Genomic DNA, 26160 nt, shown 5'->3' on the forward strand with positions numbered 1-26160 from the left:
TTAATGATTACCCCATTATTAGTCATCTTAATTACCCTCTTAACCCCCTCACTTCCCAAATCCCAACGACCTCCTTAACTAAAACCCCTCCCAACCAAATTCAAAAAAATCCCCATCCCCCCAACTTTATGTATATAACTCCAACATTCCTCTCTCACTCTTCAATTCAATTCAGGTTAGTTCAATTCAATCTTCACTTTCTCACAAATTACTCACAGAGGCTTTCGGATTTCATATCACGAAGTGAGATTAATCCAAACCTTTTTCAGCAGCAGCAGCAACAACAATGGCTTCCGTGTTGGCCGCCTCTTCTTCTTCTTCTTCTCCTGCAGTCTGTGATTCCCTTGACGTTTCTGCAGAATTTGCGCTCGATTTTAGCGCCAAGCTTCGGATTGAGGAACCGGATTTGAATAATGGGGGTGAACAGGAGGAGTTTAGCTTTGTTTGTGGGGATTTTTCTCATCAGACTCTGGCTTCTGCTGATGAGCTCTTTCACAACGGTCAGATCCGTCCTAAGTTCCCTCTCTTTGTTGAAGAGTGCAGCGGCGCGTCTCCTCCCCGTCCGCCGTTGAAGAAACTCTTTGTAGAGCGGCGGGACGTTTCGTCAACGGCGTTGGTGGGCTCCGAATCCGTCGAATGGAAAAGAGCGCCGCCGGTGGGTTCGTACTGTAGGTGGTCGAACAAGAAGACGACGGAGGTTTTGAACCAGAGGTGCGAGAAGAGCAATTCCACAGGATTCTCGAAGCTATGGAGACTCCGAGACTTGAAGCTCCGGAGCAACAGCGACGGGAAGGACGCTTTCGTGTTCTTGACCGCCAACAGCGGCAAGAAGCGGACTAGCTCCTCCACGACGGAGGCCGAAAAGGCCGCGAACGTTAAGAGGAGCTCCGGCGAGGGGAAAAATGACGCCGTAAGGAAATCGAAGAGCAAAACGGCGTCGTGGGGACCAGAGAAACATTACGTGATGATCAGAACGAGGAAGGAGAGTGATAAAAGAAGATCATACTTACCTTACAAGCAAGATCTGGTAGGGTTCTTCACCAACGTGAACGGATTCAGCAGAAATGTTCATCCTTTCTGAGAATTCGTGGAGCTTAACATGATCGAATCAGGAAAAGAAGAAACTGGAAAGCTGATTAGTTTGTAAGTAATTAGTTTTTTTGTTTTTTCTTCAGGCACAGGAATCTAACTTCGATTAGGGGAAGAACGTTTAGGTGAAGGGATTAAAATCCTTGAGAAGAATTGAGAGGGATTTTTTTTGCTCTTCAAGAAGAAGAGTTTGTAATCTCCTCAATGATTATGTAAATTCAGTGCTTCTGAAATATTATCATGTACTGATGATGGTATTTTATTACATCAAATCAGGGAAAGAGATTAAAAAAATATTAAAAAGTTCATAATTTGTGATGTGTTGTGTTATTTAATTTTTGAAAAATTTTAACTTTTTTACTTGGGTATTTCTTTAATACTTAATTAGTGACATTAGCAAGAAGATGACCGTTGCACTTAAAAGAGTTACAGTACAAATGCATATATGATTAAACTGTAACAGCGTAATTTAGTAATTTTTAAATATATAAATTCCCAAAATTTTATAGGATTAATGTGCAAATCTAGTAATGAAGAAAAAAACTTTATTTTATTGAAAAGTGCAAAAGTTTTTAAAATAGTACCGAAATGCTATTACTATTAAATCAATTAATATTAACCGTTTAAAAAAGATACTTCTCCGATCCTTAATATAAGACTCATTTAACTAATTTGATTAAATTAAGGAAGTTAGGTAAGTTAGTTAATTATAAAAAATGTGACATGTTTTTCCTAAAATACCATAATCATCTTTCTTAAAACCTCATCTTCCTCTTTTACTTAATTATGGTTGAGGGAGTATCCATAAGGGTAATTTAGAGAAAATTGATAAATATGAGAAATGGGTCTTATATTTAGGACCAAAACCAACTCAACAATTGAGTCCTATATTAAGGACCGGAGGAGTATTAGTTCAAAAAATAATATAAAAATACCTATGAAATTTTTAAAATGATATAAAAATATTATAACTATTAAGTTACAACTAATATTGTATGTTGCCCAGTATTTTTGGTCCCAATGACCTTTGTTTGACGTTGTAGATCTTCTTCAAGACACAGCGGCTGCCACAGACCTTTGTCTTTTCTGGTTTCTTCACCGTTGATGGATGTTATCAAAAATTTTGGACGCATTAATTTATAATGGCAATGCTTCTAACTCACAGTTCATTAGTTTCAAAAAAAAAAATCATTATCCGGTCAAAAAAAAAATCATTGAAGATGAAGAAGCCAAAAAAGCAAATGACGGTGGATGAGACAGTTGGGAGGAGGACAGGTGTAGCCAACTAGCCATTCTGTCATGCAAAATAAACTTTAAATAACCAAATCATATTTAGCAAATTAATAGTTAAAATTAGTTAAAAATAATAAATAAATTAAAGATATTTTTTTAAAATTTGTCTTTATTTATTAAGATAGTAAATAAAAGAAACAATAAATAAAAAATGATGAGAGAAAATTAGCAGTTAAAATTAGTTAAAAATAATAAATAAATTAGAAATATTTTTTTTAAAAATTTATCCTTATTTATTAAGATAGTAAATAAAAGAGACAATAAGTAAAAAAATTATGAGAGAGATAGAGCACTAAATACAGTTAACTAAGAACAAAATTAAAAATAATAATAAATATTTAGACAACTCAAAAATAAAATTTATATTTTAGATTACATCGCTTTCTAAAAATAAGATTACCGGGGGAGCACTCCACAGTGGTGAACAGGGCATTATTATTGTTGGGAGCGAAAACATTGTGTCATGCACATGGGCAGTAGTAGCTAAAAAGCAACGCTGATTGATTTAACGGTGGTTACAATTTGACATCATTTTTAAAATTTTAGGTGTACTTTCTTGGTGAATAATTTTGGATGTAAATTTGCATCTAAATAAAATATACGGTGTTTAGTATCTATAACAAAATATTTCATGGGTATACATGCGCCTTAATTCAAAATTATACCCCGTCTAGCTTTATTTTAGGAAAAATTTCAAAAAAATGATAGCTGAATTTTAAAATTCCAAATTAGTATTTGTTACTTTAGTTCAAAAAAAAAAATCAGTATTCGTTATTACACTCATAAAAAAAATAACTACATTCAAAGAGTAAATGACAACCCATTTTTGTAGTAATTCCTGATTTGGGATTTTGAAATTTAGTAGTCATTTTTTTGGGATTTTCCCATTTTTTATTTTATACTCCCTCTGCAAATGTTTGTAGTTTAAAATTATATTAACTCTGATCTTTAATATAAAATCTTATTTGATTTTTATTTTGATCTTAAAGATAAAACCCTAATCTATTTTATCTCTCATATTTATATATTTTTGTTCAAAAGAGTCTTAATAATAGTAGTAGTTCTATCCAATACACTTGATTAGTAAAGACATTTTAGAAACAACAACACCTATTTATTATAAATAACTAACTTAACTTATTTCTTTAATCTTCTTAAATTAGTCAACTAATTTTTATAATTAGGACTGAAAGTAGTACAAACGGATAGATAAAGTTCCAAGAAACATACCTTTATCTATTATAACAATTAACGTTCAATTGAAATTCTAAAATAATAATTAAAAATCCAATGATTCTCATGTATATTGTCCACCCGGCTGGCCACTGATTTCTAACGTCCATTAACAAACAGTAACTTGTAGTCTAATAATATCAAACAACAATTTTTTTATTTTGGATGTGATGGGTGTGTGCACTGTGCAGTATAATTAAAAAAAATTAAGAAACCATAAAAATGAATTAAAATTTAAAACCGGGTTTTTAACATTTACTGCAAGTTGTAATAACCAGTAAAGCAGCGAAAAAAAAAATCTATTAATATTATTTTTCAAATCATATACAACCTTTATCCCACCCAGTCGGAACAAAAGCTCAGAATGCCAGAATGAAATTATAAAATAGGAAAAATTCTAAAAAAATGACCGTTGAATTTTAAAATGACAAATCAAAAATTATTACAAAAATATGTTGTTATTCGTTTTTTGAATATAATCATTTTCTTTACAAGTGTAGTAACCAATACTAATTTGAAATTTAAAAATTCAGCAGTTATTTTTTTGAGATTTTCCCTATAAAATATTACTACTACCTTTCTTTCTCTCATAAAAACATTCAACGATCAAGAAAAGATAATAAATTTGGAAGTAACAGGAACTTCAAAATTTGAACTGCAAATGTGGGATATAAAGTATGAATGAAGTACACCGACCAAATTCACAAAGAGGCCGTCCTCCCACACTTTTCTCAATATAAAACATGGAAAGGCTCAGTCACTCACAAGACAGTGAGACACACCCTCCAAGCTGCTTACAACTATTGCATGCAGTTTATTTATTCTTGACAAAAAAACCCTATTAGAGATAACTATACTTTTCTTTTTCATTTTTGATTTGGTACTTATGTTTTTTTTTAATTAAATCATTTAATATTCTCAGTTTCTCATGTTTAATATATTTAATTCAATTTAATGGACTCTCATTTACAGTTCACCACAAGCTGTTTACATTTTTTTAATTATTATTATTATTATTCAATTCTGATAGCAAATCCAAATGTCTACAAAATGCATTACTACATTTATCTTTACTAATAATAACAACAAAAACTTTGTAGTCTCGTGGCTTTGTTTCAGTACTATTATAATATATAGGGAAAAAAATTAAATTTTCTGTTTAATTTATGTGATTAATTTGTGATATCATTCTCATTATCTTGGACCAATTTTTAGGGTTATTATGAATACAAATTGTCCCTGTTTGCTCTTTTGAATACAGATGGAATGATTATTCCCTGTTTTATTATTTTAAAAAAATTCACTTATATTGACCGTGCAAGTTTATGGCCATGTTCATATACCATTTTCACTCGTGTGATTTAAATCATTTAAGACTTGTATGACAGCTTGCGGGAAGTAAATCTAATTAATTAATTTAAAAATATTAACAAAACTAAATAAATTATGTTAAAATATTTGTATTTATTGTTTTTTTAAAATTAATTTGCTTAATTTATAAACTGATAGATAATCTAATGATATACAACTATTTCAAAGAAATCATATAATATGTGTTATAGTTAAGTAATTTATTTAACTTTTTAAACATCTTCAAATTAGTCAGTTAAGTCTTATATTAAAAATAGAAGGCATTACAAGAGGAATAATATGAAAGAAAGAAAATAGATGAGTTATTTTTCAAGCAGGAGAAATATAACAAAAACATTCTCTTCCTTCATTTGATTTATTAAGCTAAGAATATACTACCTCCGGTCCTAATTATAAGAGCTAGTTGACTAATTTGAGAAAATTAAGGAAAAAAGTTAAGTTAATTATTTGTTATAAATAGGTGTTGTCTTTTCTAAAATATCATTACTAATCAAGTGTATTGGCTAGAATTATTATTGTTAGAAGAACTATCTTGGAAAAAAATGCATAAATATTATAGACAAAGTGGATTGAAATCTTATATTTAGGATCAAAATAAAAGTCAAACGAGATTTTATATTAAGGACAGTAGGTAGTATACATATATAATCTCATTAATATCTCATTTTTATTCATTTATATTAATATAAATATGCATTTATTTATCTTTATTTCTATATTTTTAATTTTCTATTATTTACTTGTAGATACCTTTTGTTTCTATTTTCAAAGATAATTTTGAATAATTTTTAATTGTCATTCATCTTGGTGAGTGATACCGCGGGCAGCAAATGATTCAATGCCATGTCATAAATCATTGTGTCATATCTCTCTTCTTCCTTCATTTAATCACTCATCCAATCACAGACAATGCCCGAATGGCACGGGTCCCATATGTTACAACATGTGGGTTCAGGTTAAAAATATATGTACATTGTAACATAAGGGTCCCACAAAAATAGGGCCCACTATCATATGCTTTCTTTTTGAGTTACCACTACCATATGCCTTCCCACGTCCCTTTTCCCGCGTCAGGCCGTCACTTAAGCTTTGTTTGGTTCACCGAAGAGAGGGGACGGGAGGTGAATTAAGGAGAGCTGGAGAGGGGAGAGGAGAGCAAAGGGTATGAGTTTTGTTTGATTTGAGGGAAAGAAAGTGAAGGGGAGATTTTTCATTTGGTCTAAGAGGAGAATGGAGAGAAGTTAATTATAAATTAACAAATATATTCTCACGTTTTTGTTCAGATTTTTTATTTTATTTTATTATGATATTTATATCATTATTTTCTAATTTGTGAATATAAAAAAACCAGATACCTTGAGACACAACAAATAAATTATAAATAATCACATATCAAAATAAATGTCAATAGAAAATATATTATAATTTTTAGCATATTATATAAATTATAAATAGATCTATACTACAATTTTTGAACTACATCATCCTTAATTATACAACGTACGCAACCTCACATAATTAGATAATACATAGAGTTTTGAGGAAAAAAAAAGTAAAATTGAATTAAAATAAGTATATATAGACACACATCAACGAATTTGGAAGATTAATAGCAGAGAGCGTGAAAGATTTCAACGACTTCAACTCATATAAACCAATAAAAAATAGCTTTACATAGAATAAAAAGTTTTTTTGTGAGAAGGATAAACTTGAAACATTAAAAAACTAATATAGATAATTTAATCGGAATAAGACATAATATTTCTCTCTCTTTCAAAAAACCCCAAATTTAGAAGAGAACAAAAGGAGAGTTGGGAAGCACTAAAAGACAAAAAAAAATTCTTCCCTTCTCTCTATTTTTTTGAATCAAACACAATTTTCCCTCCTCTTCCCTTCCTTTCCTTCAAAAACCTTCTAACCAAAAAGTGTGTTAGGGATCCAAATTACAAGAATTTCTCTCATATCAGGCAAAGCCATAATACTGAGACAAGGAGATATATAAAAGAAACCCTTATTTGGTCGTCTTCTTTTTCTTTTTCTTTTACCTGAAAACCCTTATTTAGTCTGCTTCTTACAACTAAAGGTCAAGTTGGTTTCCCCGCGTCACAACACAATACGGACCAAGACAATGAGCTTTTAGTACTAAACCCACTTTACCTCAACCACTGAACTGACAATTTTTTTACACCATCTAGTACCTGCTGGCTATACAAAGGGCCAATAAATGCCTATCAAAAGGGATGCCTTGATGAGCTTTTACTGTCTCTTTGTAATAACTACCGTGCGCCAAAATATTGTTATGTATACTGAACATGTCAAGAAAGTCGAGAACTTTTTCAGGTCAAGTAACTAGGACATAGCTGTCATGATAACTTCTGCCAGTGTATCTTGAAAAGCAAGACCTGTGTTATATGAACAAGGCCATTTTCAGCGCAAGTCAAAGATTTCAAATCTCAGATTGGAGTTCTTGTAGACATTGGAGCATTGCTCATACGTGGGACTCCCATTATCTGGGTCTTTGTGTGGATGAAATCCTGTCTCTGGGCAGCATTTTAGAATGCTCATTCCATCAGGGTCAGTTATCCGAAACAGTCCACAGCTCCTGAGCAATGTCACATAATTAAGCTGTGTGTAACTTATTTATCGAGAAACAAGAACATTCAAAAATTCGAAACTGATCTATTTGTACCATTGAAAAGCAACATAATGCTGGTATAACAGCACAGGAACAGTAAGAGGTTTCCAATGGTTCAAGAGAAACTACAACAACAACCACTTCACTTTTTATAGCATGTCCAAATTACTATACGATGTAAGGGAACAAAGACAGCTAGTTTCGCTAAAAATTTGCTACACTTCTTCCCAATTGGATGTATGTATTAATCGCATTTTAGATATCCTGTTCTTATGTTTCCCAATCCATCTGTGCCACCTTCAAGCCAAAAGGATTTAATCAACTAGTGAAATTTTGGACTAAGATGTATCATAGAAGAAAATGATGAGACCTTGAGGTATCTTTAGGAGCCAGCACAATGGCGAAAGCCTCAGGAACCATCACCTGAAATTATAATACCAAGCCGTCATACTTGATCTAGAAGGCAGAGTTCATAATTTTTCTTTTTCTGGTAACCATATACTTCAAAATTTGAACCATTTTGGTGAATAGTTGTGTACATTATTAATATTCAAGTAGACTTCGGTCTTGTGCATTACAAGGGGTTTGAGAAATTAATCAGACTATTCATGACTTAAGAATAGTGCGGCTTGTTATAAATTTTATATTTTCTATCATTTGAATATTGGTATAAAATGATCATCAGGAATCTATTTTCTCATTAAGCCAGAAGGAAATGAGTTGCAATAGCATGTCATCAGATAACAAGGCATGGTTTCCGATTTCACACAAACCCTAACCAAAAGATTAAAAACAACTAATCATTAACTGTGGTAGAAAACAACTGCGAAAGCATGTACTTCCCACATAATATTTTCATCCTACTGGTGTTTCAGATGGCCCTAATTTCTTCTCAATCACCAGAGTCACAACCCTCAAAATAACCTCTTTCAGCAGTGTTAAAAATACATTTGCTTTAATTCTAGTTCATATGGGATGCTGTAATTGAGCTGCCATTCAGAAAGGAGGTAATGCTTCTGAATTCTGATAGTCATATGAAAGTGAATCACAGGGCAATACAAACGCTTCTACAACAAACAAGTCAGAAGCATTAATGTCAGTCACCTGATAAGAATATTGAGTGTGCAGATCCACTGATGACATGAAACAATTTTGAGAAGGATGGGTCTAAAAGCATGCAGAATAAAAATAAGAGTTAGAATTATGAAGCCAACGGGTATAGCTAAACTCATGCAAAGAAACTTTATATTGAAAAATAGACAAAATAAAATGGTTAATTAGCCGTAAAAGGAAAAAACAAAAATCCCCATCCTGCCTTAAAATCACATTCATATGCTAATTAGTTTAGAAGCTTCAAGAACAACACTGCCTTTTGTAAACATCACCAGAGGAAGAAGAAAAAAAAAACTGCCTTTTGTAAAGAAATATGATGCTGGAAAAGTTGAGCTCTGATGCCAACTGAAATCTAACAAATCTACACAGGAAGTAATAGAATTAATTAATCAATCTTGAAGAGATTGAAAAGTTTAGGTGATTCTGGTGGATCTAAACTTGCAGAGTGCCATCAAAACGGGCAGGTTGGGCCACCAAAATGGTTCCAGTGGAAGTAAAAAAAAATCAGAGATGCCAAAATGACAGCATGGAATATATTTTAAGAACATTGCTGTCAACATTCACCAAACCCCCCCCCCCAAAAAAAAACAAAAAAAAAACTGTTATCAACATGCAAAAATAAATTTAATAGCAAAAAGAACAAAGAGAGATACATGGATCCATCCCACAGGCAAAAGGGATCTTTCATTTAGAATTGCAAAAACTTCCTCCTCGTTTGTAGCTTGACACTGTCATTTAATGCTGTAAGTCAGCAACAAGCAGTAGTGAAACCATAGCCCATTAAGTAAGATAAAATAACAGTGCAAAAGTAGCTCCAAGATACTCACAGAACTGGAAGTTGATTCCTGTTTTGGCACAATCAGAGTGGTCATGTAGAGGGTTCCCTTTGCCTGGATGATTGAAAGAAATAATTAATGACAATCTAATATTTGAGAACGTATTCGTCACTTTAGTTTCCACATTTCTGTTTTTTTTTTTTTTTAAATACTAGCTGGTTTCAGTCTGTAAAATGTCACAGCATACATTTAAAAGCAACTAACCATACAGTCTAGAGCGACAAAACATCGCACCAGCATTCTAATTTTCAGCTAGTATAACGGGAAAAAAAAAACATAAAAATAAGACATATACATGTGAGAGAGAAATTCCAGCATAATGCAGATTAACGAATGGCATTAATATTTCCAAATATATATACAAAGAAATTTTAGAAATAAAGTAATTAGGCCAGTGATATGAATAGTTCTGCAGTTTAAACATTTTATAAAAGGCTATGAGCATTTATGATGAGACAGAAATAAAAAATGGATTTATATCGACTCTTACAAGGAAGGCACCTAGTATACCACATGTTTCCAGATCCTTCTCTGTATTTTCTTTAGCAACCTCAAGAAAGTCCTCCATTAACCTCGTTGACTGAAAAATATGAAATGAGCACATATTAGTTACCCATACACAGCAATAGTCATGCACTCAAAAAGGTGTGTTCTGCTAATTATGTGTGTGTTCTGCTAATTATGTATGTGTTCTGCTAATTATGTACAGATAGAGCCCTGCAGCATTGCAAAATAGAATATTTATAGTTCTAATGTAGGGGCTTAGATATGCAGTCCAAGTTCTTACAATATGGACATCTCGCATGGTCTTAGATGAAGTTGACTCATTTCCTGACTTTGGGCATCCATGTTCTGAATCAACCGCTGTTACATGAGATGATTCTGCATCTTGAGGCCCTCTCTCCACAAAAGAAAGTACAGGAGAAGGCGAACTCTGAGTAGCTTTATGAACCATGGAGTATTGACCAGTTTGCTTCATAGAAACTGTATAGCAAATTTCCAGCTGACACCAACTACTCGTTGAATCCACAATTTTGGAAGATGAAATCCCAGCATCAGTGTTCATTATGCTGCATTGCACCTATATAGAATGAATTTTTGCACAGTAAACTAAAACTAAAACTAAAACTAGAAGTGTTATTATACATGGATAACCTGTGCATATTGCTCTAGAAATCCTAGAATAAATATGCATTTTTTGCCTCCTAAAAGACCACAAAAGGAGGAGGAAGAAAAAGAAAAGAAGCTGGAATTTAATACATTTTATCTATGTTTTCTGCAGCATCACACTGTCCAACCTATCACATAAAGTTCCATAACATAAAAGAGCAGAAACAGTCTATACGTAGGTGTAGGACATAGAAGGAAAAGAATGTTAATACCACTGCAGCCATATTATGAGGTAATCTAGATCATCAGATGCAGACAGAATTCACACAAAAATCTTGAAGGACATAACGGAACTTTCTATTTTATGCAGATCCCCCAGCAGAGACAGTGCCCAAACAGTGATTAGATCATCCATTTAGAGGACAAGAAGGAGGCAAGGAAAGGTTTTCCTTCAATTGACAAGGAATAAGTGTGATGTTACCTTAACACCACTTACACTCTATTCAACAGACTTCATGAACATCTGGGAGATTGAAAGAAACTCAAAAGGAGAGATAATCTTCACAATTTAGCTTGCAATTCCTCCTACATGAAATCAATAATTCATTGTTTCAAAGAATCGACATTAGTGACCCAAATAGATACAATTCTTACATCCAACACAGATAAATAAGTCCTATAACAAGACTGCCTAACTTAAACCAATTGAATTTCAGTAATATTGCCAACTACAAGTGCAATATCGACCAGACCATGTCACCCCACCAGGAAAGATAATAAAGGATTCGGCTTCAGGTCGTATAGCTATACACACACAATCAATGATCTGTTCAGACCGCTTTGTCTTGGAATGAAATAGAATTTGTAAATTTCTTAATCACCAAAGATGATCCACATGCATAGTTCATTTCAATTATTTGTCCGTTTAGGCAAGGCTTTCATTGCAATCGCTATATATCAAAAGAGACAAAATCAGAAAGCAGGAACTACACGGGTTGTATATGCTAACGTGTTACAGTAAGGCGTGTCTACTCCTGCCCAAGACAAAAGATTTTGCTGCAGAGATTAACCTTCAAATTGAAAAATCGAACGAATTTGACGAACCTCTATCGTCTCAAGGAAAGGGAATAGGAATCCCGTGCTCATCAAATAGCAATCAAAGCAGGAATTTATTAGTATAAGAATCAATAAATAAATAATTAACTCATGCAGAAAATAATTATTATAGAAATTAACGAGCCAAGCAGAAAGTTAGGATCCTGGGCTTAAATAGAGGCTCCTCCAAAGGAGGAAAAAATTCAACAACCTAATTGATCGAGTAAGGAGGAAAAAAATTAAGAGCTATAAGAAAGCTAAAAACAAGAAGTCTACTCATGAGCGAAAGACGATGAGCTTACCCGATGATGAATAAGCTGATTACAGAAACTAAGGAGTGTGAGTTGACAAAATCAGACACGATTAAGCAAAATGCAATCCTTTAGATTATGTACGAACTGTGAAGTACAGTACTGATGGCGCAAACCGCATTACCGCACCTAAACAAGGACCGCCATGTTTGAACTAATCTTTTTTATATCTTTTTTAAAAACCCTTTAAAATACTGCTACGTTTCTATTTATGATTGAAGTATAAAAAAAATGTTTGTTTCTAAATATAAGTAATCTGCAGGGTAATTAATGAGTTTTTTTTTGCCGCGGTAATTAATGAGTTTTATTTCAATTTTATTCATGTGAACTTAATAAATTTAAATAGAGATACCCGAATACTCCTGACCTAGTGGTGACTGGCTAGGCCACAAGTGAGGCGAGTCTCTGCTCTTTGAGGGCGGGGGTTCGAATCCTCACTTGTTAAAAAGGGTACCGGGGAGGGCTTTACTTGTCGCCCGGCCCGAATCAGGACTAGTCGATCGCTCGGGTACAACTGGCCCAAAGAGGCTGGGGCCCAGAAAAGGCGCGGTTGGATACCGGATGGTTTATATCAAAAAAAAAAATTTAAATAGAGATAAAAGTAAATAAGTGAGAAAAAATATAAAACATATTTTTAATCCCATTTCGTTAACAAAGGTAAGTATGAAAAAAATTATCAACTTATAAATAAGAACAAGATGATAGAAATTTTCAAAAGGGGCATATAACACTTCTAAATAATAGGAAAAGAAATTATGGAGATATTATGAAATGACCAATATGTTTTTGTGTGTTGCTCAAAAATGATGTCATTATTCTGCATTTTAAACTTGTTAATTTATGGTTTAAAGTCTTGTTATTTCCATGTCAAATTTAGTGATTTCCCCAAAGGAACATATGCTTTGATTCCAGAAAAGGATGTTGTCATTTTGTATTTCAAACTTGTTAATTTATGTTACAATTTTGTTATTTTCATATCAAATATATTCATTTTTCAAAACTAACACAACAACATATTGGTCATTTCCTCGCATTTTCATTATTTTAGTTTAGCTTTTTCCTTCTTTCCTATTATTTAGAAGTGTTAGCTGCCTTTTTTTAAATTAGTTTAATATAATTTTTAGTCTCTTAAATTTGTTTTTATTTTGGTTTTGTTCCTTCAAGTTTTAATTGAAAAAAATTTAAAGGACCAAAATTTATGATTTAGAACTGGATGGATTGAAACTAACATGAGGACAAATTCAAATGACTAAAAATTATATTAACCCTTTTAAATTTCTTATTTTTAAGGTTTTTTTCTTGTCATTTTCCCTAAATTAATTGCTATGTGAAAAGGACTTGAGCTTACTGGCGGAAGAAAACTTCCTGATTAAGAAAACAAATGTTGGAAGAAATGCTTCTAATTTGATTTGATAGTACTTAAATTTAATTCTGATAATAAAATATATCAAATAATTGTATAAAATTTTTATTTTTGTACTCTGTTTTTCTTCAGATATAAAATAATTTGTATGTGTTTTGATGATTTAAAATATAGGTAATTTTTTAAAATTATTGAGTGTTTTTCTGGTTAAAATATCAGAGCTAAATATATTTGATTCACAAGAAAAAATGTTATGCTTAAAATTGTATAACTTATTATTTATTTAATGAGTTTAACTAAATTTAACTCGCCAATAATCACTTGGTTTATTGGCCATACCATAATGACCACAGGTTATTGGGGGTGTGTGTGTTGTTTAAAAAAAAAAAAAAAGTGGGTGTGTGGGTTAAATTATCTAATCAAAAAAACTAAATTAAATCGATATTGTTATGTGTTTTTATATTTGAGGTAGAATGTATTCCTTTTATTACAAGGTAATTTTGATTAATTTACGTATTTCAGAAAAATAGTTAGGTAATTAAAAAGTACTATTTTTTACGCCTGTATCATTACTAATTGAGTGTTACAATTATTAATAACACAACGACACCTTCTTAATTTCTAATGCTCTTTAAGAACATTTTCTAGAGAAATTTATTATTTACTTTTCAAAAGCTAAAAAATGCCTTATATTTTTAAATATTGTATTCAACAGTACCAAATACTTTACTCTCAATTACCGTATGTATTAAAACTAATTGCTAGCGTACTGAACTTTCTTTTTGTCTTGGGACCCAAGCCACTAAACCCCACTAAAAATTTGATCAGCATCGCTCGTAATAAAGCTAATCTAATCTTTTTCTTTTCTCTTCTTTTCTTCGCCAACAAGGCTAACCTAACTTACCCTAACTTTGTTCGCTCATAATTATTTATTAATTATTAATTAATACACTGATAAATTATGACCTAATGTCACTAATATCTTCCTTAAATTAACTTTAAGTGTAGGCTTGTAAGATTGGCTTCCAAGAGAGCATTTAGGTTGCGTTTGGCAGGAAGCATTGATAATGAAGGATTGTGATTGGGATTGTAATTGAGAAAATCTATTAAAAGAGTGTTTAGCATGAGTAATTGCTTATTATGTGGAACTAGCCAAATCCATATATGAGGGATTAGAGAATACCATGGGTGGAAGTGGTATTCTCTAATCCTACTTCTATGTGTTTGTCTAGTCCCATATAATAAGCAATTACTCATGCTAAATACTTTTTTAATAGATTTTCTCAATTGCAATTCTAATCACAATCCCTCATTTTCAATGCTTCATACCAAACGGAACCTTAGGGTTGACGAATTAAAAAAAAAAGATGGGTAAGAATAATCATAGCTCCAATTGCACACACTATATTTAGGGGGTGTTTGGCTATTACCAAAAGCACTTCTAAAAGCATTTTTCTACAAAATGAGACAAACTCCTCCCAATATCTATTTCATAAACCGTAAAAATACTTTTAAGATCACAGTTTGGTTTTCATCCAAACACCCCTTTAGACTACAAGAGCCTAAATAAGAGCGACACAATAGATACACACAAAAAGAGAGAGAAAATATTAGATAATCAGAAAGCTCTACAATTGGGATAAAGAGCAAGTCAGATGGACACATCCTATTTATAGTGTCCGAGTGACCACTGTTTAGTAAAGTGCAATCTCTCTTATTTATTAAAGAATGATTTCTACTTGCCCTCAGTTCATAACTAGGAAATCAATGTTTGATTAATTTCCTAGTTAGTCACTTTTCTTTCCCCCAATTCTCTCACAAGAATTAATGGGGATTTGATTCATTATCCAACTAAGATTTATTTAACCATAAAAATTCTCTCCTTCTTATCAAACAGTTCAGCCCATCAAGTGTGGACTTGGATCTAAGGTCTAATATCTCCTACGCTTACTTTATAGGTCAACCATCATGCAACTTCCTTATCTTTTTGCTTCATACTCAATGCTCTATTGTGACCATGTGGACATAATGTTTCTAGCTTTAGATGCTTGTGCACTAGAAATTCCTTACAGAGTTAGCATTAGGACATCCTTGTTATACATATAAGATATTCATATATGGCCTTAAATGCCCTAAATTTACTCTTACACTTCATCTATAACATGTCTAATTTGTCTTGTGTTAGGTTTCATTAACTCAGACCACCTATTAATTGCGTGCATGGTGTCCATACTTGAAAGTTATTCAAATAACTTGTAAGGAACTTATCATAAATACCAACACAACTGTATAATATTAATTTGGGATTAATCTTTCTTTTGACTAGCCATCAAATAGGTTTGATTTCATCGCTTTCTTAACATTTGACTATTTAGATCGAATCACTTATGATTATAGGATGCAAGCTAAAGTAGCAAGTATGAGGTCATCTCTTATTATACTACTTGAGTCTTAAAGACATCATAAAATATTTATTTTTAGTAATGTCGAGATCCACAAACTTAGATTTTGTGAGGTAAAACATGATAATACTATCATAAGAAATATAATATTAGAAAGAAAAAAAGGCTTAATAATGTATAAAATATCGACTTGTTTAAGTACTCAAACTATATGCAACAAATCATATCATTCATAATAATAAAAATATTTTAAATATCCCCAAAAGAAAATCATTAGGAATAATGTTTATTTAAAGCTTAATAAATGGTAAGTATATTTATTAATATTATAGGTTTATCGCATGAAAATATTGATAGACAAATGCGCAATAAATTTCTCAAAACGAAAGCTTTGTGGCTTATGGCCATTTGGTCTGATGATAGAAAATTAAAGTTATATGACTTTTGGCTATTTAATATCAAGATAGAAAATTCAAATTGTATAGCTTCTAATTATAATATAGAAAATTAAAATTATATTGCTTCTCTTCATTTAATTAACACATATACAATACCTTTTTTTTAAAAAAAAACAAGCTGTTATTAATATGATCATAATCATAATTATAAAAAAAATAGATTTCGAATATTCAAATGATAAATCATCAAATATAAAGATAATAGCAAAATAATAAGAGGATCAAAATACCATATCTTCGCATGATGGACGAGATCCTTCAACTAGTCGGTAAGGGGCTTTTAATGTTTATCCCTCGAACAAATTCTTTAGAGATTTGTAGCAATAACATATTATGAAAATAAAAAAAAGTATAAAATATTCAACAAGAGAATAAAAGAGCGTTGGTGGAGAATTGGAGAGCATGTTATTGACTCCAGTTATTAATATAAGAATTAGTTGATTAATTTAAATAAATTTAAAAATTAATTAAATTAGTTATTTATAATAAGTAGATGTTGTCTTCTCAAAATATCTATACTAATTATGTATATTAAAACATTTAACATGTACAACTAATGTTAGAACAATTCATATGAACACATATATTTCTCCAAATACTTATATGGAATTCTATAATCATTAAAGTAGCAGCGGAAGACTTATAAATACCTCTCGCCATACTAGATAGTCTAAAGAAGCAATCCACATTGTTCTTGTTCTTGATCTGAATTAAAATAACTGAAATTATTTAGATATTGTTAGTAGAAAAGACATCAGGATCTCTTCTAACTAGGAAGCGGGCATAGTGATGGAACTAGGAAAGTCACTGCCAGACAGGGAACTTCAAGAGCCATGTATTAGGTTTTCTTCAAATGCTCGCTCAATCAACCGTCAAAACTTAACCCACCATTAAAGTCAAGAAATGGTTAAAAAGCACTGAGTCTAAAATTCTAGCTGGACTGGGCCTAACTGACTAACAGGCTACACTCAGGATATTTTAATTAAAACAAAATAATATAATATAATTAAAATATCTCACATTCTCTCACTTGGCTCGTACATAATATGTCAGTTGACATGTCAAGGTTAATTAAGGCAATATAACTAGAATCATGCCGATAAGTCCCCTTAAGTCGAGTGTTACCTTCTATGTATTACAAGTAGCATTCTTACTTAATGAGTTATAACTTTATGAATAAACCTTAAATGCTTATTCAGTTCCAACTTGAATGTTTTTGTTAATCTCACATAATTCAGGTATCAAACTTGAGACAACAAACCACAATTTAAATTTCATCACTTGATAACACCTCATCTAGATCACTAAATATGATCCATCTCTGATAAAATATTGATCCTTTGACCTTTTTAAGCATGCTCTTTACTCAAAAGATTTATGCTTTATGTGTTTTATGACCAATTAAATCCATGGTCATATGACAAACACCCTTGGTGAAATTCATTAATCAACAGTCTTACAACTTGCCTCTATGAATGATTACAAGAGACATTTCATGATGAAATGAAACAATCAGTGATTTTCATTATACAACTTGTTCATTAAGCATGGATGTGTATCACAATGTTAACAATTTGTTGCTAACTCATCTAGCTAAATTGAACGATCTCAATCATTCAAGAAAATTGACTCATATGTGTGAAGTATGATACTTAATGTACATTTAGTAATGTACTTCACCATTGTAGCTTTTCAGTTATCATTTAAGCATTAATTTACTTATAACTCCTGCTAATATTCGTTGCAATGACATTGCCCATTTTGTGCACATTCAAACAAGATAATATCTTAGCAATTAACTTAGAAAGAATACTCATAATCTCCTTTACATAACGATCACATTAGAGACATATGGACAATTGATCATATCCTCGTATCAAGTGTGTTACACATGACAAATGTCATCTATTCATGAATGTTCAAGTACTTGTGATTATAGGTTACTTATGATAATCTCAAGTACCTTGAGAATAATCCATTTATGTATTCTAAAAGAATATTACACCTTAACCAATAAGATCACAACTTTTGAACAATGACCATCCTATCATTTGTAACACCTAAAGTCATTAAAATATGAACAATATATGGACAATCTAAATGCAAATTATAGATGACTCAACTCTCACTAATCAAGTGATACAAACAAAACCATGATATTTTCAATTTGATCATGCATGTGATTATACCATGATATATTAATTATCACTATTGTGAGACTTGATCATGGACTCAGTTCTCTTTGTATAAGCTATTTGACCTTTTTCACTAATTCATATATCTCTCCTTATGTCAAAAATTGAAAAGATTCTAACAATATTCCAAATCAATGTAGATATTAGCACCATGAAGATATGGTGGGAACTATTCATTAATATAGGAGGTAATATCTCATTATAATGAGTTCCTTTTCTTCATAGAGAATCTTCGATAAACAATATTCTTTTGTGTTACTTGATGTTGTACACTAACAACGATACAAATATTCAAATATTATTGTTTATCTTGAAATCTCATATATCTATCATGAAGCAATACTTGTATTTACAATTTATTTCATTTCTTGAAATATAAAATTAAGATCATATTCAATATTTATATTTATGTTCTAACTAAATAATTTTATGTATATCATATAGTCACTATGAATTGTCAAATTTCAATCATTATTGATCTTAACTCAATCTGTTAATGAGATTGAAGTTGCAAAAAAAGAATATCACCCATCAATTTTGAGATATCCCTTATTTATTTTCAGATACTCATTTTATAATTGACGGAATTCTTAATATTGATACTTCTAATTTCAAGTATGATCAATTGTGAATCTAAGAACTTCATGATGGTTTTACATTCACCTTAACAAGGTGAGTGCCATGCAAAACCAGTGTTTTACTATAATCAAAGATTGTTCTTTATATGTAATCACTCTTAATTAGTTTGATTACTCCTAATAATCATGGCATTCATAATAAATTTGGTATTCTTCAAAATACTACACTAAAATATGATGGACAAAGCACTTGAATGCTTGAGACTTTTTAAGTCTCAAAAAATATTTTCCTTCTACACTCTTTCCTTCATAAGACAATTTTTATACAAGTATATATAATAAATTGAGCTTCCAACCCTTTAGATTTTCAAAAGAATTTAAATACAAATTAAGTTGGACTCTCATTTAATATATACATAATTGTCTTGAGTGTGTAAGCTAAGAGGAAAATCAAATTGTAAACCTTACTGCTCAATATATCTATTAATGCTATGTTTCTTCTCTCAACAATATCACCTAGTGATTTCTTATATGAAGAAACTTAACATATAGACTAGATTATTATCCATCAATGATGTACTCATCATCTATCTCTCTTGTTGATCTCACTGCATTAATCTATTTGTCAGATTAACCACGCAATTTGGCTTGTACATATCAAATGATATTATATAATTATAAGGCAAATAGTGATCAAACATTGTGAGAGGCCACTTATAAGGAAAATATGTAATTCCATTTACTAGAACATAAACTTAAAATAAATAATGGTACATGTAATTTTTTACTAATCATAATCTTTCAAGCTTTCTTAAAACGTTGCGATGGTTTACGTATTTCTTAATGTTAATTATACATAGATTGGAATCAATAAGGTTAAGAGATCATTAAATCTCATTCTTGATAAACCTTTTGACCCTTTCATAAAGATCTTTGAAACTATCGTGCACCACACAACTTGAAGAAATCCTTCCCATGATTAGTACAAACAAAATAAGATTTTAAATACACCAATGGCAATAATCTATCTATCATTATCTCCAATCAGATCTTTCTTTGTCACCATATAATTCTTATATATGCATATCACTTTATAGTCTTAAAGTTGGTGACCTAATAATCCTCATTTAAAATCTCATTTTTATTCCAAATTTGAGCCAAACATTTAATATATACTTTTTCAAATAAATACTTAATCTTGCATATATTCATGAAAACGTATAATAGCTTATACTAATGAAATACTAAATTGAGAATCTCTTTTACCAACAATAATAGAGATCATTTGTGCCAATATACTTTATGGAGAATCACTTTATAGTTTACATACAATGCAATGATTTTTCATGAGAATTTCCCAAATTCATCCTCCAACCCATGAAGAATTTCAACTAAATAATTTAATCAACTAAACCATTTATGTAATCAAATTATAATACTCATTAATTATAGTTGATATTTTAAAATCCGTAAGTGATTATTTATCCTTGCACTGTATATAAGAGGATGCTGTGGCTATTCCTCACAACTTTGCATGCTAATCACAATTATCTATTATGTGCATTTAAATCTCATATATGCACAACATAATGGAGAACTTAATCAATTAATTTAATCAACATAAGTGACTAAATAACTAAAATTAAATTTTCCCACTATTTTATGCACCAAAAAATTGTTTAATAAATCAAATTCAGCATATTTTAAATCAAATATAATTTTGCAAAATTCAAAGAAATATATGATTGCCCAAAACAAAATATTTAAACAATTAAATAAGGCACAAAAGAATTTTGCAAAACTTCCCAATGTTAAAAGAGCCAAATTGATTTCTCTTATATTTAAACAATTTAAATGGCACATAAAATACATTATACATAAGCCAAGCGGCTAAATAAATAAAAGATAATTTAAATAATATTTTATTTAGCCCAAAACTGTTTCTCGAGATAAAACAAAAATTGGCCCATACAACAAAATACAAAACAGAGCCCAAAGCCAAAATTTCAGAAAAAATGAAAAATGTCCAGACCCAAAAAGAGTTCCAAATAATAAATCTGAGAACTCATACAATATTTATTTAGCTTAAATAATTTCTTAAAATCAAATAAGACAGCCCAACCAACAATAACAAAATACAAGGCCCAAAAACAGTTTTCTAGAATTTAATAAATATATAAATGGCCACACTAATCTTCTGGAAATAAACCAAATGGCCTAAATAGCAAATAGCAAAAGGTTTTTAAATGGAGCCCAACAGTGATTTCCAGAAATGAAAACAGATAACTTTAGGCCTAAATATTATAGCCTAGTTAACAAATGGCCCCAAAACAGTGAAGGCCCATTCTGGAAAGATAAATTAAAAAATTAGAAAGAAACAAAATTTGCCCAACCCAAAATTAAATGACAAAATTAAAAGGTAAAGTTATATTTGATAGCCTAGACAGAGAGCCGAAAATTGTAAATAAAATCTAGAAAATAAACCCAATGGTCTCGGCCCAATTTGCAAAAATTAAATAGATTTTCAAAAGCCTAACATGTAGGCCCAAACAAATTGAGAAACCGAAAAAAAAAAATAGAAACAAAGTGGAACCAAGGTCCCAAGGAGAGGCCCAAAACGCGGGCCCATTACTAAAAAAACATAAGAGCTGGAATAAAGATAAAAATAAAAACTTTAATCCCATGACCCAAAGCACACATAAGCCCAACAAGGGAATAAATTAAGCTGTGCGTTTTATTGGTCTTCTTCCTTAGTGAACTGGATCCCCAATGACCTGACTCATTTTGCCAGCTTGACTCGGATGCGTAGCCCTTCACAACCGCAAGCCTGCAACTTCAAGCAACCGTTTTCCCGAGGACTCAAGGCATGTTTCTGGCAATATTAATGCCATTTTGTGTGTGTGATTTTAATGAAGAAATACACAGAAAGACAAGGCAAACAATATATGGGCAACAATTCCATAAGAAAATGGTATGGGAAACAAAATCGAAATTCTAGATTTTGAACCCAAAACTAAATGTGATCTTCGGAGGCTCTGGACGATGAGTCTCACGACAACAAAGCACACTCCAAACAGTTACAGCATGAAATCCAGACTAGATAGAAACAAAATATGCATGCAAAGCCATATTGAAATTTGATTCCAAACAAGGACAAAACAGCGACTTCGGGACTTGGTCGATGGTGATTATTATAGAATGTGGATATCAAACTGATGAGAACTCATGTGAATTTAAGCATTTTTCAAATTAATTTTTAAATAGAAAATTAAAGAGTAAAATACTCTCACCACTCTTCTAATTTGGCTTAATTACACGGACCTCCCCTCTATTTTGATAGTATACAATTTAGTTCAAACCATTAACACCGCTAAGAAATATTCTGGAAAGATTCTTTACATACATTTTTTAATTAAAAAAATATTAGAATAAAACTTCTTTCCTACTTTACTTCTCATTATATTAAATCTGTAGTTTATCTTTTAATATTAATAGTTATTAATAATCTATTTAATATTTTACTAAATTTAATAAATTAAGACATAACTTTATAATTTTATTGAAAATACATACATACAAGTGCAAAACATTTTTTACTAAGATATATTTAAAAAATTACATCACAAGTAAGTTTAAATAAATAAACAAGATTTGTTGTAGAATAAAAATTTGTATTTATAAAATTTATAATATGGTAATCAATTCAATAGTATAACAAAGAAATAAAATATTTATTAAAATTATTTTTTAATTTCAAATAAAGATGTATGATATGTCATTAAATGATAATTATTATGTAATATTTGTATTAAGAAGGGGCAATTCGGTCAAATTAATGGGTCAATCCTATAATTTAACGGTCAACTAACGGATAGGTGGATAAGAGTTGAATCTCAAAACTAGAAGAAAGATTTGTGCGATATATATTTTGATTTTAAGGGAGGTCTACATAAGTTTTCAAAATAAAAGGTAGGTCTTTGTAATTTAGGTTAAAGTGAGGGGAGGTTGATGCAGTTTACTCAAAATTAAATTATGAATAATATATAAAAAATAGCAGGCAGATACCAAGTTCTGATACCACATGTTAGAACAATCCATATGAATACATATCTTTCTCCAAATACTTATATGGAATTCTACAATTATCAGAGTAGTAGCAGAAAACTTATAAATACCTCTCATCATGCTAGATAGTCTAAACAAGCAATCCACAATGTTCCTGTTCTTGATCTAAATTAAAATAACTGAAATTATTTAGATATTGTTAATAGAAAAGACATCAGGATTTCTTCTGACTAGGAAGTGAGTATAGTGATGGAACTGGGAAAGAGACGCCGCCAGTTAGGGAGCCTCAAGAGCCATGTATTAGGTTTTCTTCAAATACTTACTCAGTCAGCCGTCAAAACTCAACCCATCATCAAGGTCAAGAAATAACTAAAAAGCACTGAGTTTAAAACTCTACATAGACTGGGCCTAATTGACTAACGGGCCACACTCAGGATATTTTAATTAAAACAAAACAATATAATATAATTAAAATATCTCACAACTACTACAAAAACTATTTTTAAAAAAATCGATAAATATGAGAGATAAAGTAGATATGAGTTTTATATTTAGGATCAAATTAAAAGTTAAACTAGTTTTTCTATTAACGAGTGGAGATAGTATTTCTTAAAGTACTAAGTATATGATACATGCCATCTGTTTATAAGTACAACTTTACAATTTCAACTTTAAAACCACCCGAATTATGTGATAATAAGAAATAGTACGAGATAATGGAGACAAAAGAGAGGTAACGTGAGATATATGAAGATACACACATATTATATCACTTTCTAAGTTTTTCATAATTATTTTAGTGTATTCCCCACTTATAAACATTTTAGCACCCCTTAAGGCTAACATATTAATTAGGAAATAATATAAGAAAGAGGATTATGGTATTTTAGAAAAAATGTGTCACTTTTATTATAATTAACTAACTTACCTAACTTCTTTAATGTAATCAAATTAGTTAAATGGGTCTTATATTAAGGATCGGAGGAGTAGTATATTACCTACCCAGATTGTTGGAGATTCTCCTTGGCTACTTAAAATTACTCAAGTGAGATACTTGCGTGAGTGTTTCTAGCATATTTATCTTCCTAAGAGTAACACTTCCCTCATTTCTTAGTAAATGTACTTTTTATTTTCTTTTAAGTCTTCTATTTACAGAAATTCAATACTTCACATATCAGTAATATTAATTACTTCCTTAATTATTATTAAAATAAAAGTAAATGTCACTAAAAAAAAAAGTTATCCCGTTCACAAATACATAGCTTTGTTTTTTAATCATCATCTCTGCACATCCCCATATATCTTATCTCTACACAACCCTTTTCCTTTTCTTTCCTCAAGTTTTTATTCTTACTTCTATAATTGAACTCCTACACCACTTTTTTTAATCTTAATCTCTCCCTAATTTCGTTTACTATTGTTAACTTGATAAACAACAATGATAATGAATCTAATAAAAATCTTACTAACATATAATCATTATTAATAAGAAAAACCATCAACTCTTCGTTGAAAGGATCGGATAATGACCAAGCATCAAAAACTCCTTGGAGTAATAAGGTGAGAGATTAACATTTCAACTATGTGTGTGTGTTCCATGGGCTTTTTAAAATTAATTGCAAGTTGGATATTTATTCATGGGATCCGTCAAAGAGATCCGTCATGGCTGGAAGGCTCAAAAGATGCATGTTTCTATGGAGCACAGGCAAGATTATATTGTCTCGGTTTGCTCTTCTTGTCACTCTACCATGCATTATTAAACATTAAAATATATGCATAATTCCCACATATATTTACTTATAATATGGATTCTGAATTTACAGTTGAAAGTTGTAACATCTTAAATTTTACTTCACGAATTTAAATATTAAAAAAAAAGAGGGTTCCCAATTGTTATTTTTTCCGTTTTATTTTGGGTCTTTAACTTTAATTTACTCCGAGTGACTTTTTTTACTTTCTCCCGTCATTTTTTCCTCTTCTCCTTCTCTCTCTCCGCGTTCATTCTTCGTTCTGCTCGCGGCGTCGCTCGTCTTTCTCCCTTCTTTCTCCATCATTTCAGATAGTTTTGGTAAGTAAAACTACTTTTAATTACAAAACTTCCTTCATAAAAATTTTTCTACTCAGTCAGATCTACCTAATGATAGTAATTTTGTGTTGCTTAGAGAAAATTTTTGGTATAGAGTTTGGAGCAAGTATTTAGTTTTGATGAGTGTTAATCACAATATTGTAGATCTGTTATAGTAAATCATTTCTACCAGTTTAGATTTGTCTATTTATTGATTTTGGTATTTAAAAATTAATTTTTAATTAAAAAATATGTTATTTATGATATATATATCATATTTATACCGATTAAAATTAAGTTAAATAATTTATTTGGGTTGTTTGATATATTCTTAAAATTTTAATCGGTTTAGTTTTATTTATTGAGTGACTAGAGGTTTTAAAATAATTATTGTAGTTAAAGTTTTTTATTTATGAAAAAAACATATATATGCCATTAAAATCTTGGTTTGATTATTTATATATATAAATATTTGAGACATTATTGAATTTTTGATGGTTCGGTTTTGAGACTTAAATTTTAAATGTGATTTTTAGAATTTAGAATATACTAATTTCATATTTAGAAATTTTAGAAAATTCTTTTTATTAAAGTAAATAAGTTGAGGGATGTAAATAAATAATTTGGCTTGTTAGAAAATTACCAATTAGTTCTAAAGTACTTAATTTTGGATTATAAGAGTTGTGAGAATTTAGAATGATAATTAAATTAAATTAGGAATTTAACTAATATATATAAGCTTAATTAATTAGCTTATATTAATTTGTGGTTATATTAATGGTGTAGGTTGATTATTGGATTGTTAGTTTGAGCACAGGGTTGACTTTGTAGTAATTCTTTTTATAGCCTTGTTGAAAGGTAACCACTTTCCACTTGTTATGTATGCTTGTATGATGTTTGTGAGTGATTTCGAATTATATGAGATTCTTGAAATGCCATTGAATTATT

The 26160-nt window shown here is 30.5% G+C and overlaps 2 protein-coding genes and 1 long non-coding RNA gene across 12 annotated transcripts; 2 read left to right on the top strand and 1 right to left on the bottom strand.

The window, feature by feature from the left end:
* Positions 1–286: 286 nt before the first annotated feature.
* LOC114756965 (uncharacterized) lies at positions 287–1081 on the top strand. Its single transcript, XM_028945945.1, has one exon. The coding sequence runs from the start codon at positions 287–289 to the stop codon at positions 1079–1081; it is 795 nt and encodes a 264-aa protein (XP_028801778.1).
* Positions 1082–6986: 5905 nt separating this feature from the next.
* On the bottom strand, positions 6987–13794 carry LOC114756974 (AMSH-like ubiquitin thioesterase 2). 10 transcript variants are annotated; one of them, XM_028945961.1, is made up of 9 exons: positions 12078–12206; positions 11162–11265; positions 10358–10640; positions 10061–10150; positions 9562–9624; positions 9388–9462; positions 8726–8788; positions 7992–8044; positions 6987–7588 (listed from the first exon to the last, which is right to left on the bottom strand). In XM_028945961.1, the coding sequence occupies exons 3-9, from the start codon at positions 10634–10636 to the stop codon at positions 7414–7416; spliced, it is 798 nt and encodes a 265-aa protein (XP_028801794.1). In that variant the 5' UTR covers positions 10637–10640; positions 11162–11265; positions 12078–12206; the 3' UTR covers positions 6987–7413. The 10 variants fall into 10 exon arrangements, with proteins under 10 accessions (XP_028801794.1, XP_028801799.1, XP_028801792.1 ...); XM_028945966.1 differs by having other exon boundaries at positions 10358–10651; XM_028945962.1 differs by lacking the exon at positions 12078–12206 and adding an exon at positions 11751–11825 and having other exon boundaries at positions 7121–7588.
* Positions 11772–20320, top strand: LOC114756976 (uncharacterized). Its single transcript, XR_003741523.1, has 3 exons — positions 11772–11855; positions 19217–19219; positions 20310–20320. It is a non-coding gene; the product is annotated as an uncharacterized LOC114756976 (long non-coding RNA).
* Positions 20321–26160: the final 5840 nt, after the last annotated feature.

Source organism: Neltuma alba, unplaced genomic scaffold (assembly GCF_004799145.2).
Source record: "Neltuma alba isolate B1F8T4 unplaced genomic scaffold, ASM479914v2 tig00010554_pilon, whole genome shotgun sequence".
Classification (NCBI taxonomy): Eukaryota; Viridiplantae; Streptophyta; class Magnoliopsida; order Fabales; family Fabaceae; genus Neltuma; species Neltuma alba.

What these genes read in the sequence shown, in the direction of transcription:
- LOC114756965 (XM_028945945.1), top strand. Translation starts at nt 287, where the DNA reads ATGGCTTCCGTGTTGGCCGCCTCTTCTTCTTCTTCTTCTCCTGCAGTC.
- LOC114756974 (XM_028945959.1), bottom strand. An exon ending in GTATACTAGGTGCCTTCCTT is followed by an intron (nt 9,625 to 10,060) that starts GTAAGAGTCGAT and finishes TCAATCATCCAG; the next exon opens with GCAAAGGGAACCCTCTACAT. An exon ending in TGCCTGTGGGATGGATCCAT is followed by an intron (nt 8,789 to 9,387) that starts GTATCTCTCTTT and finishes GCATGCTTTTAG; the next exon opens with ACCCATCCTTCTCAAAATTG.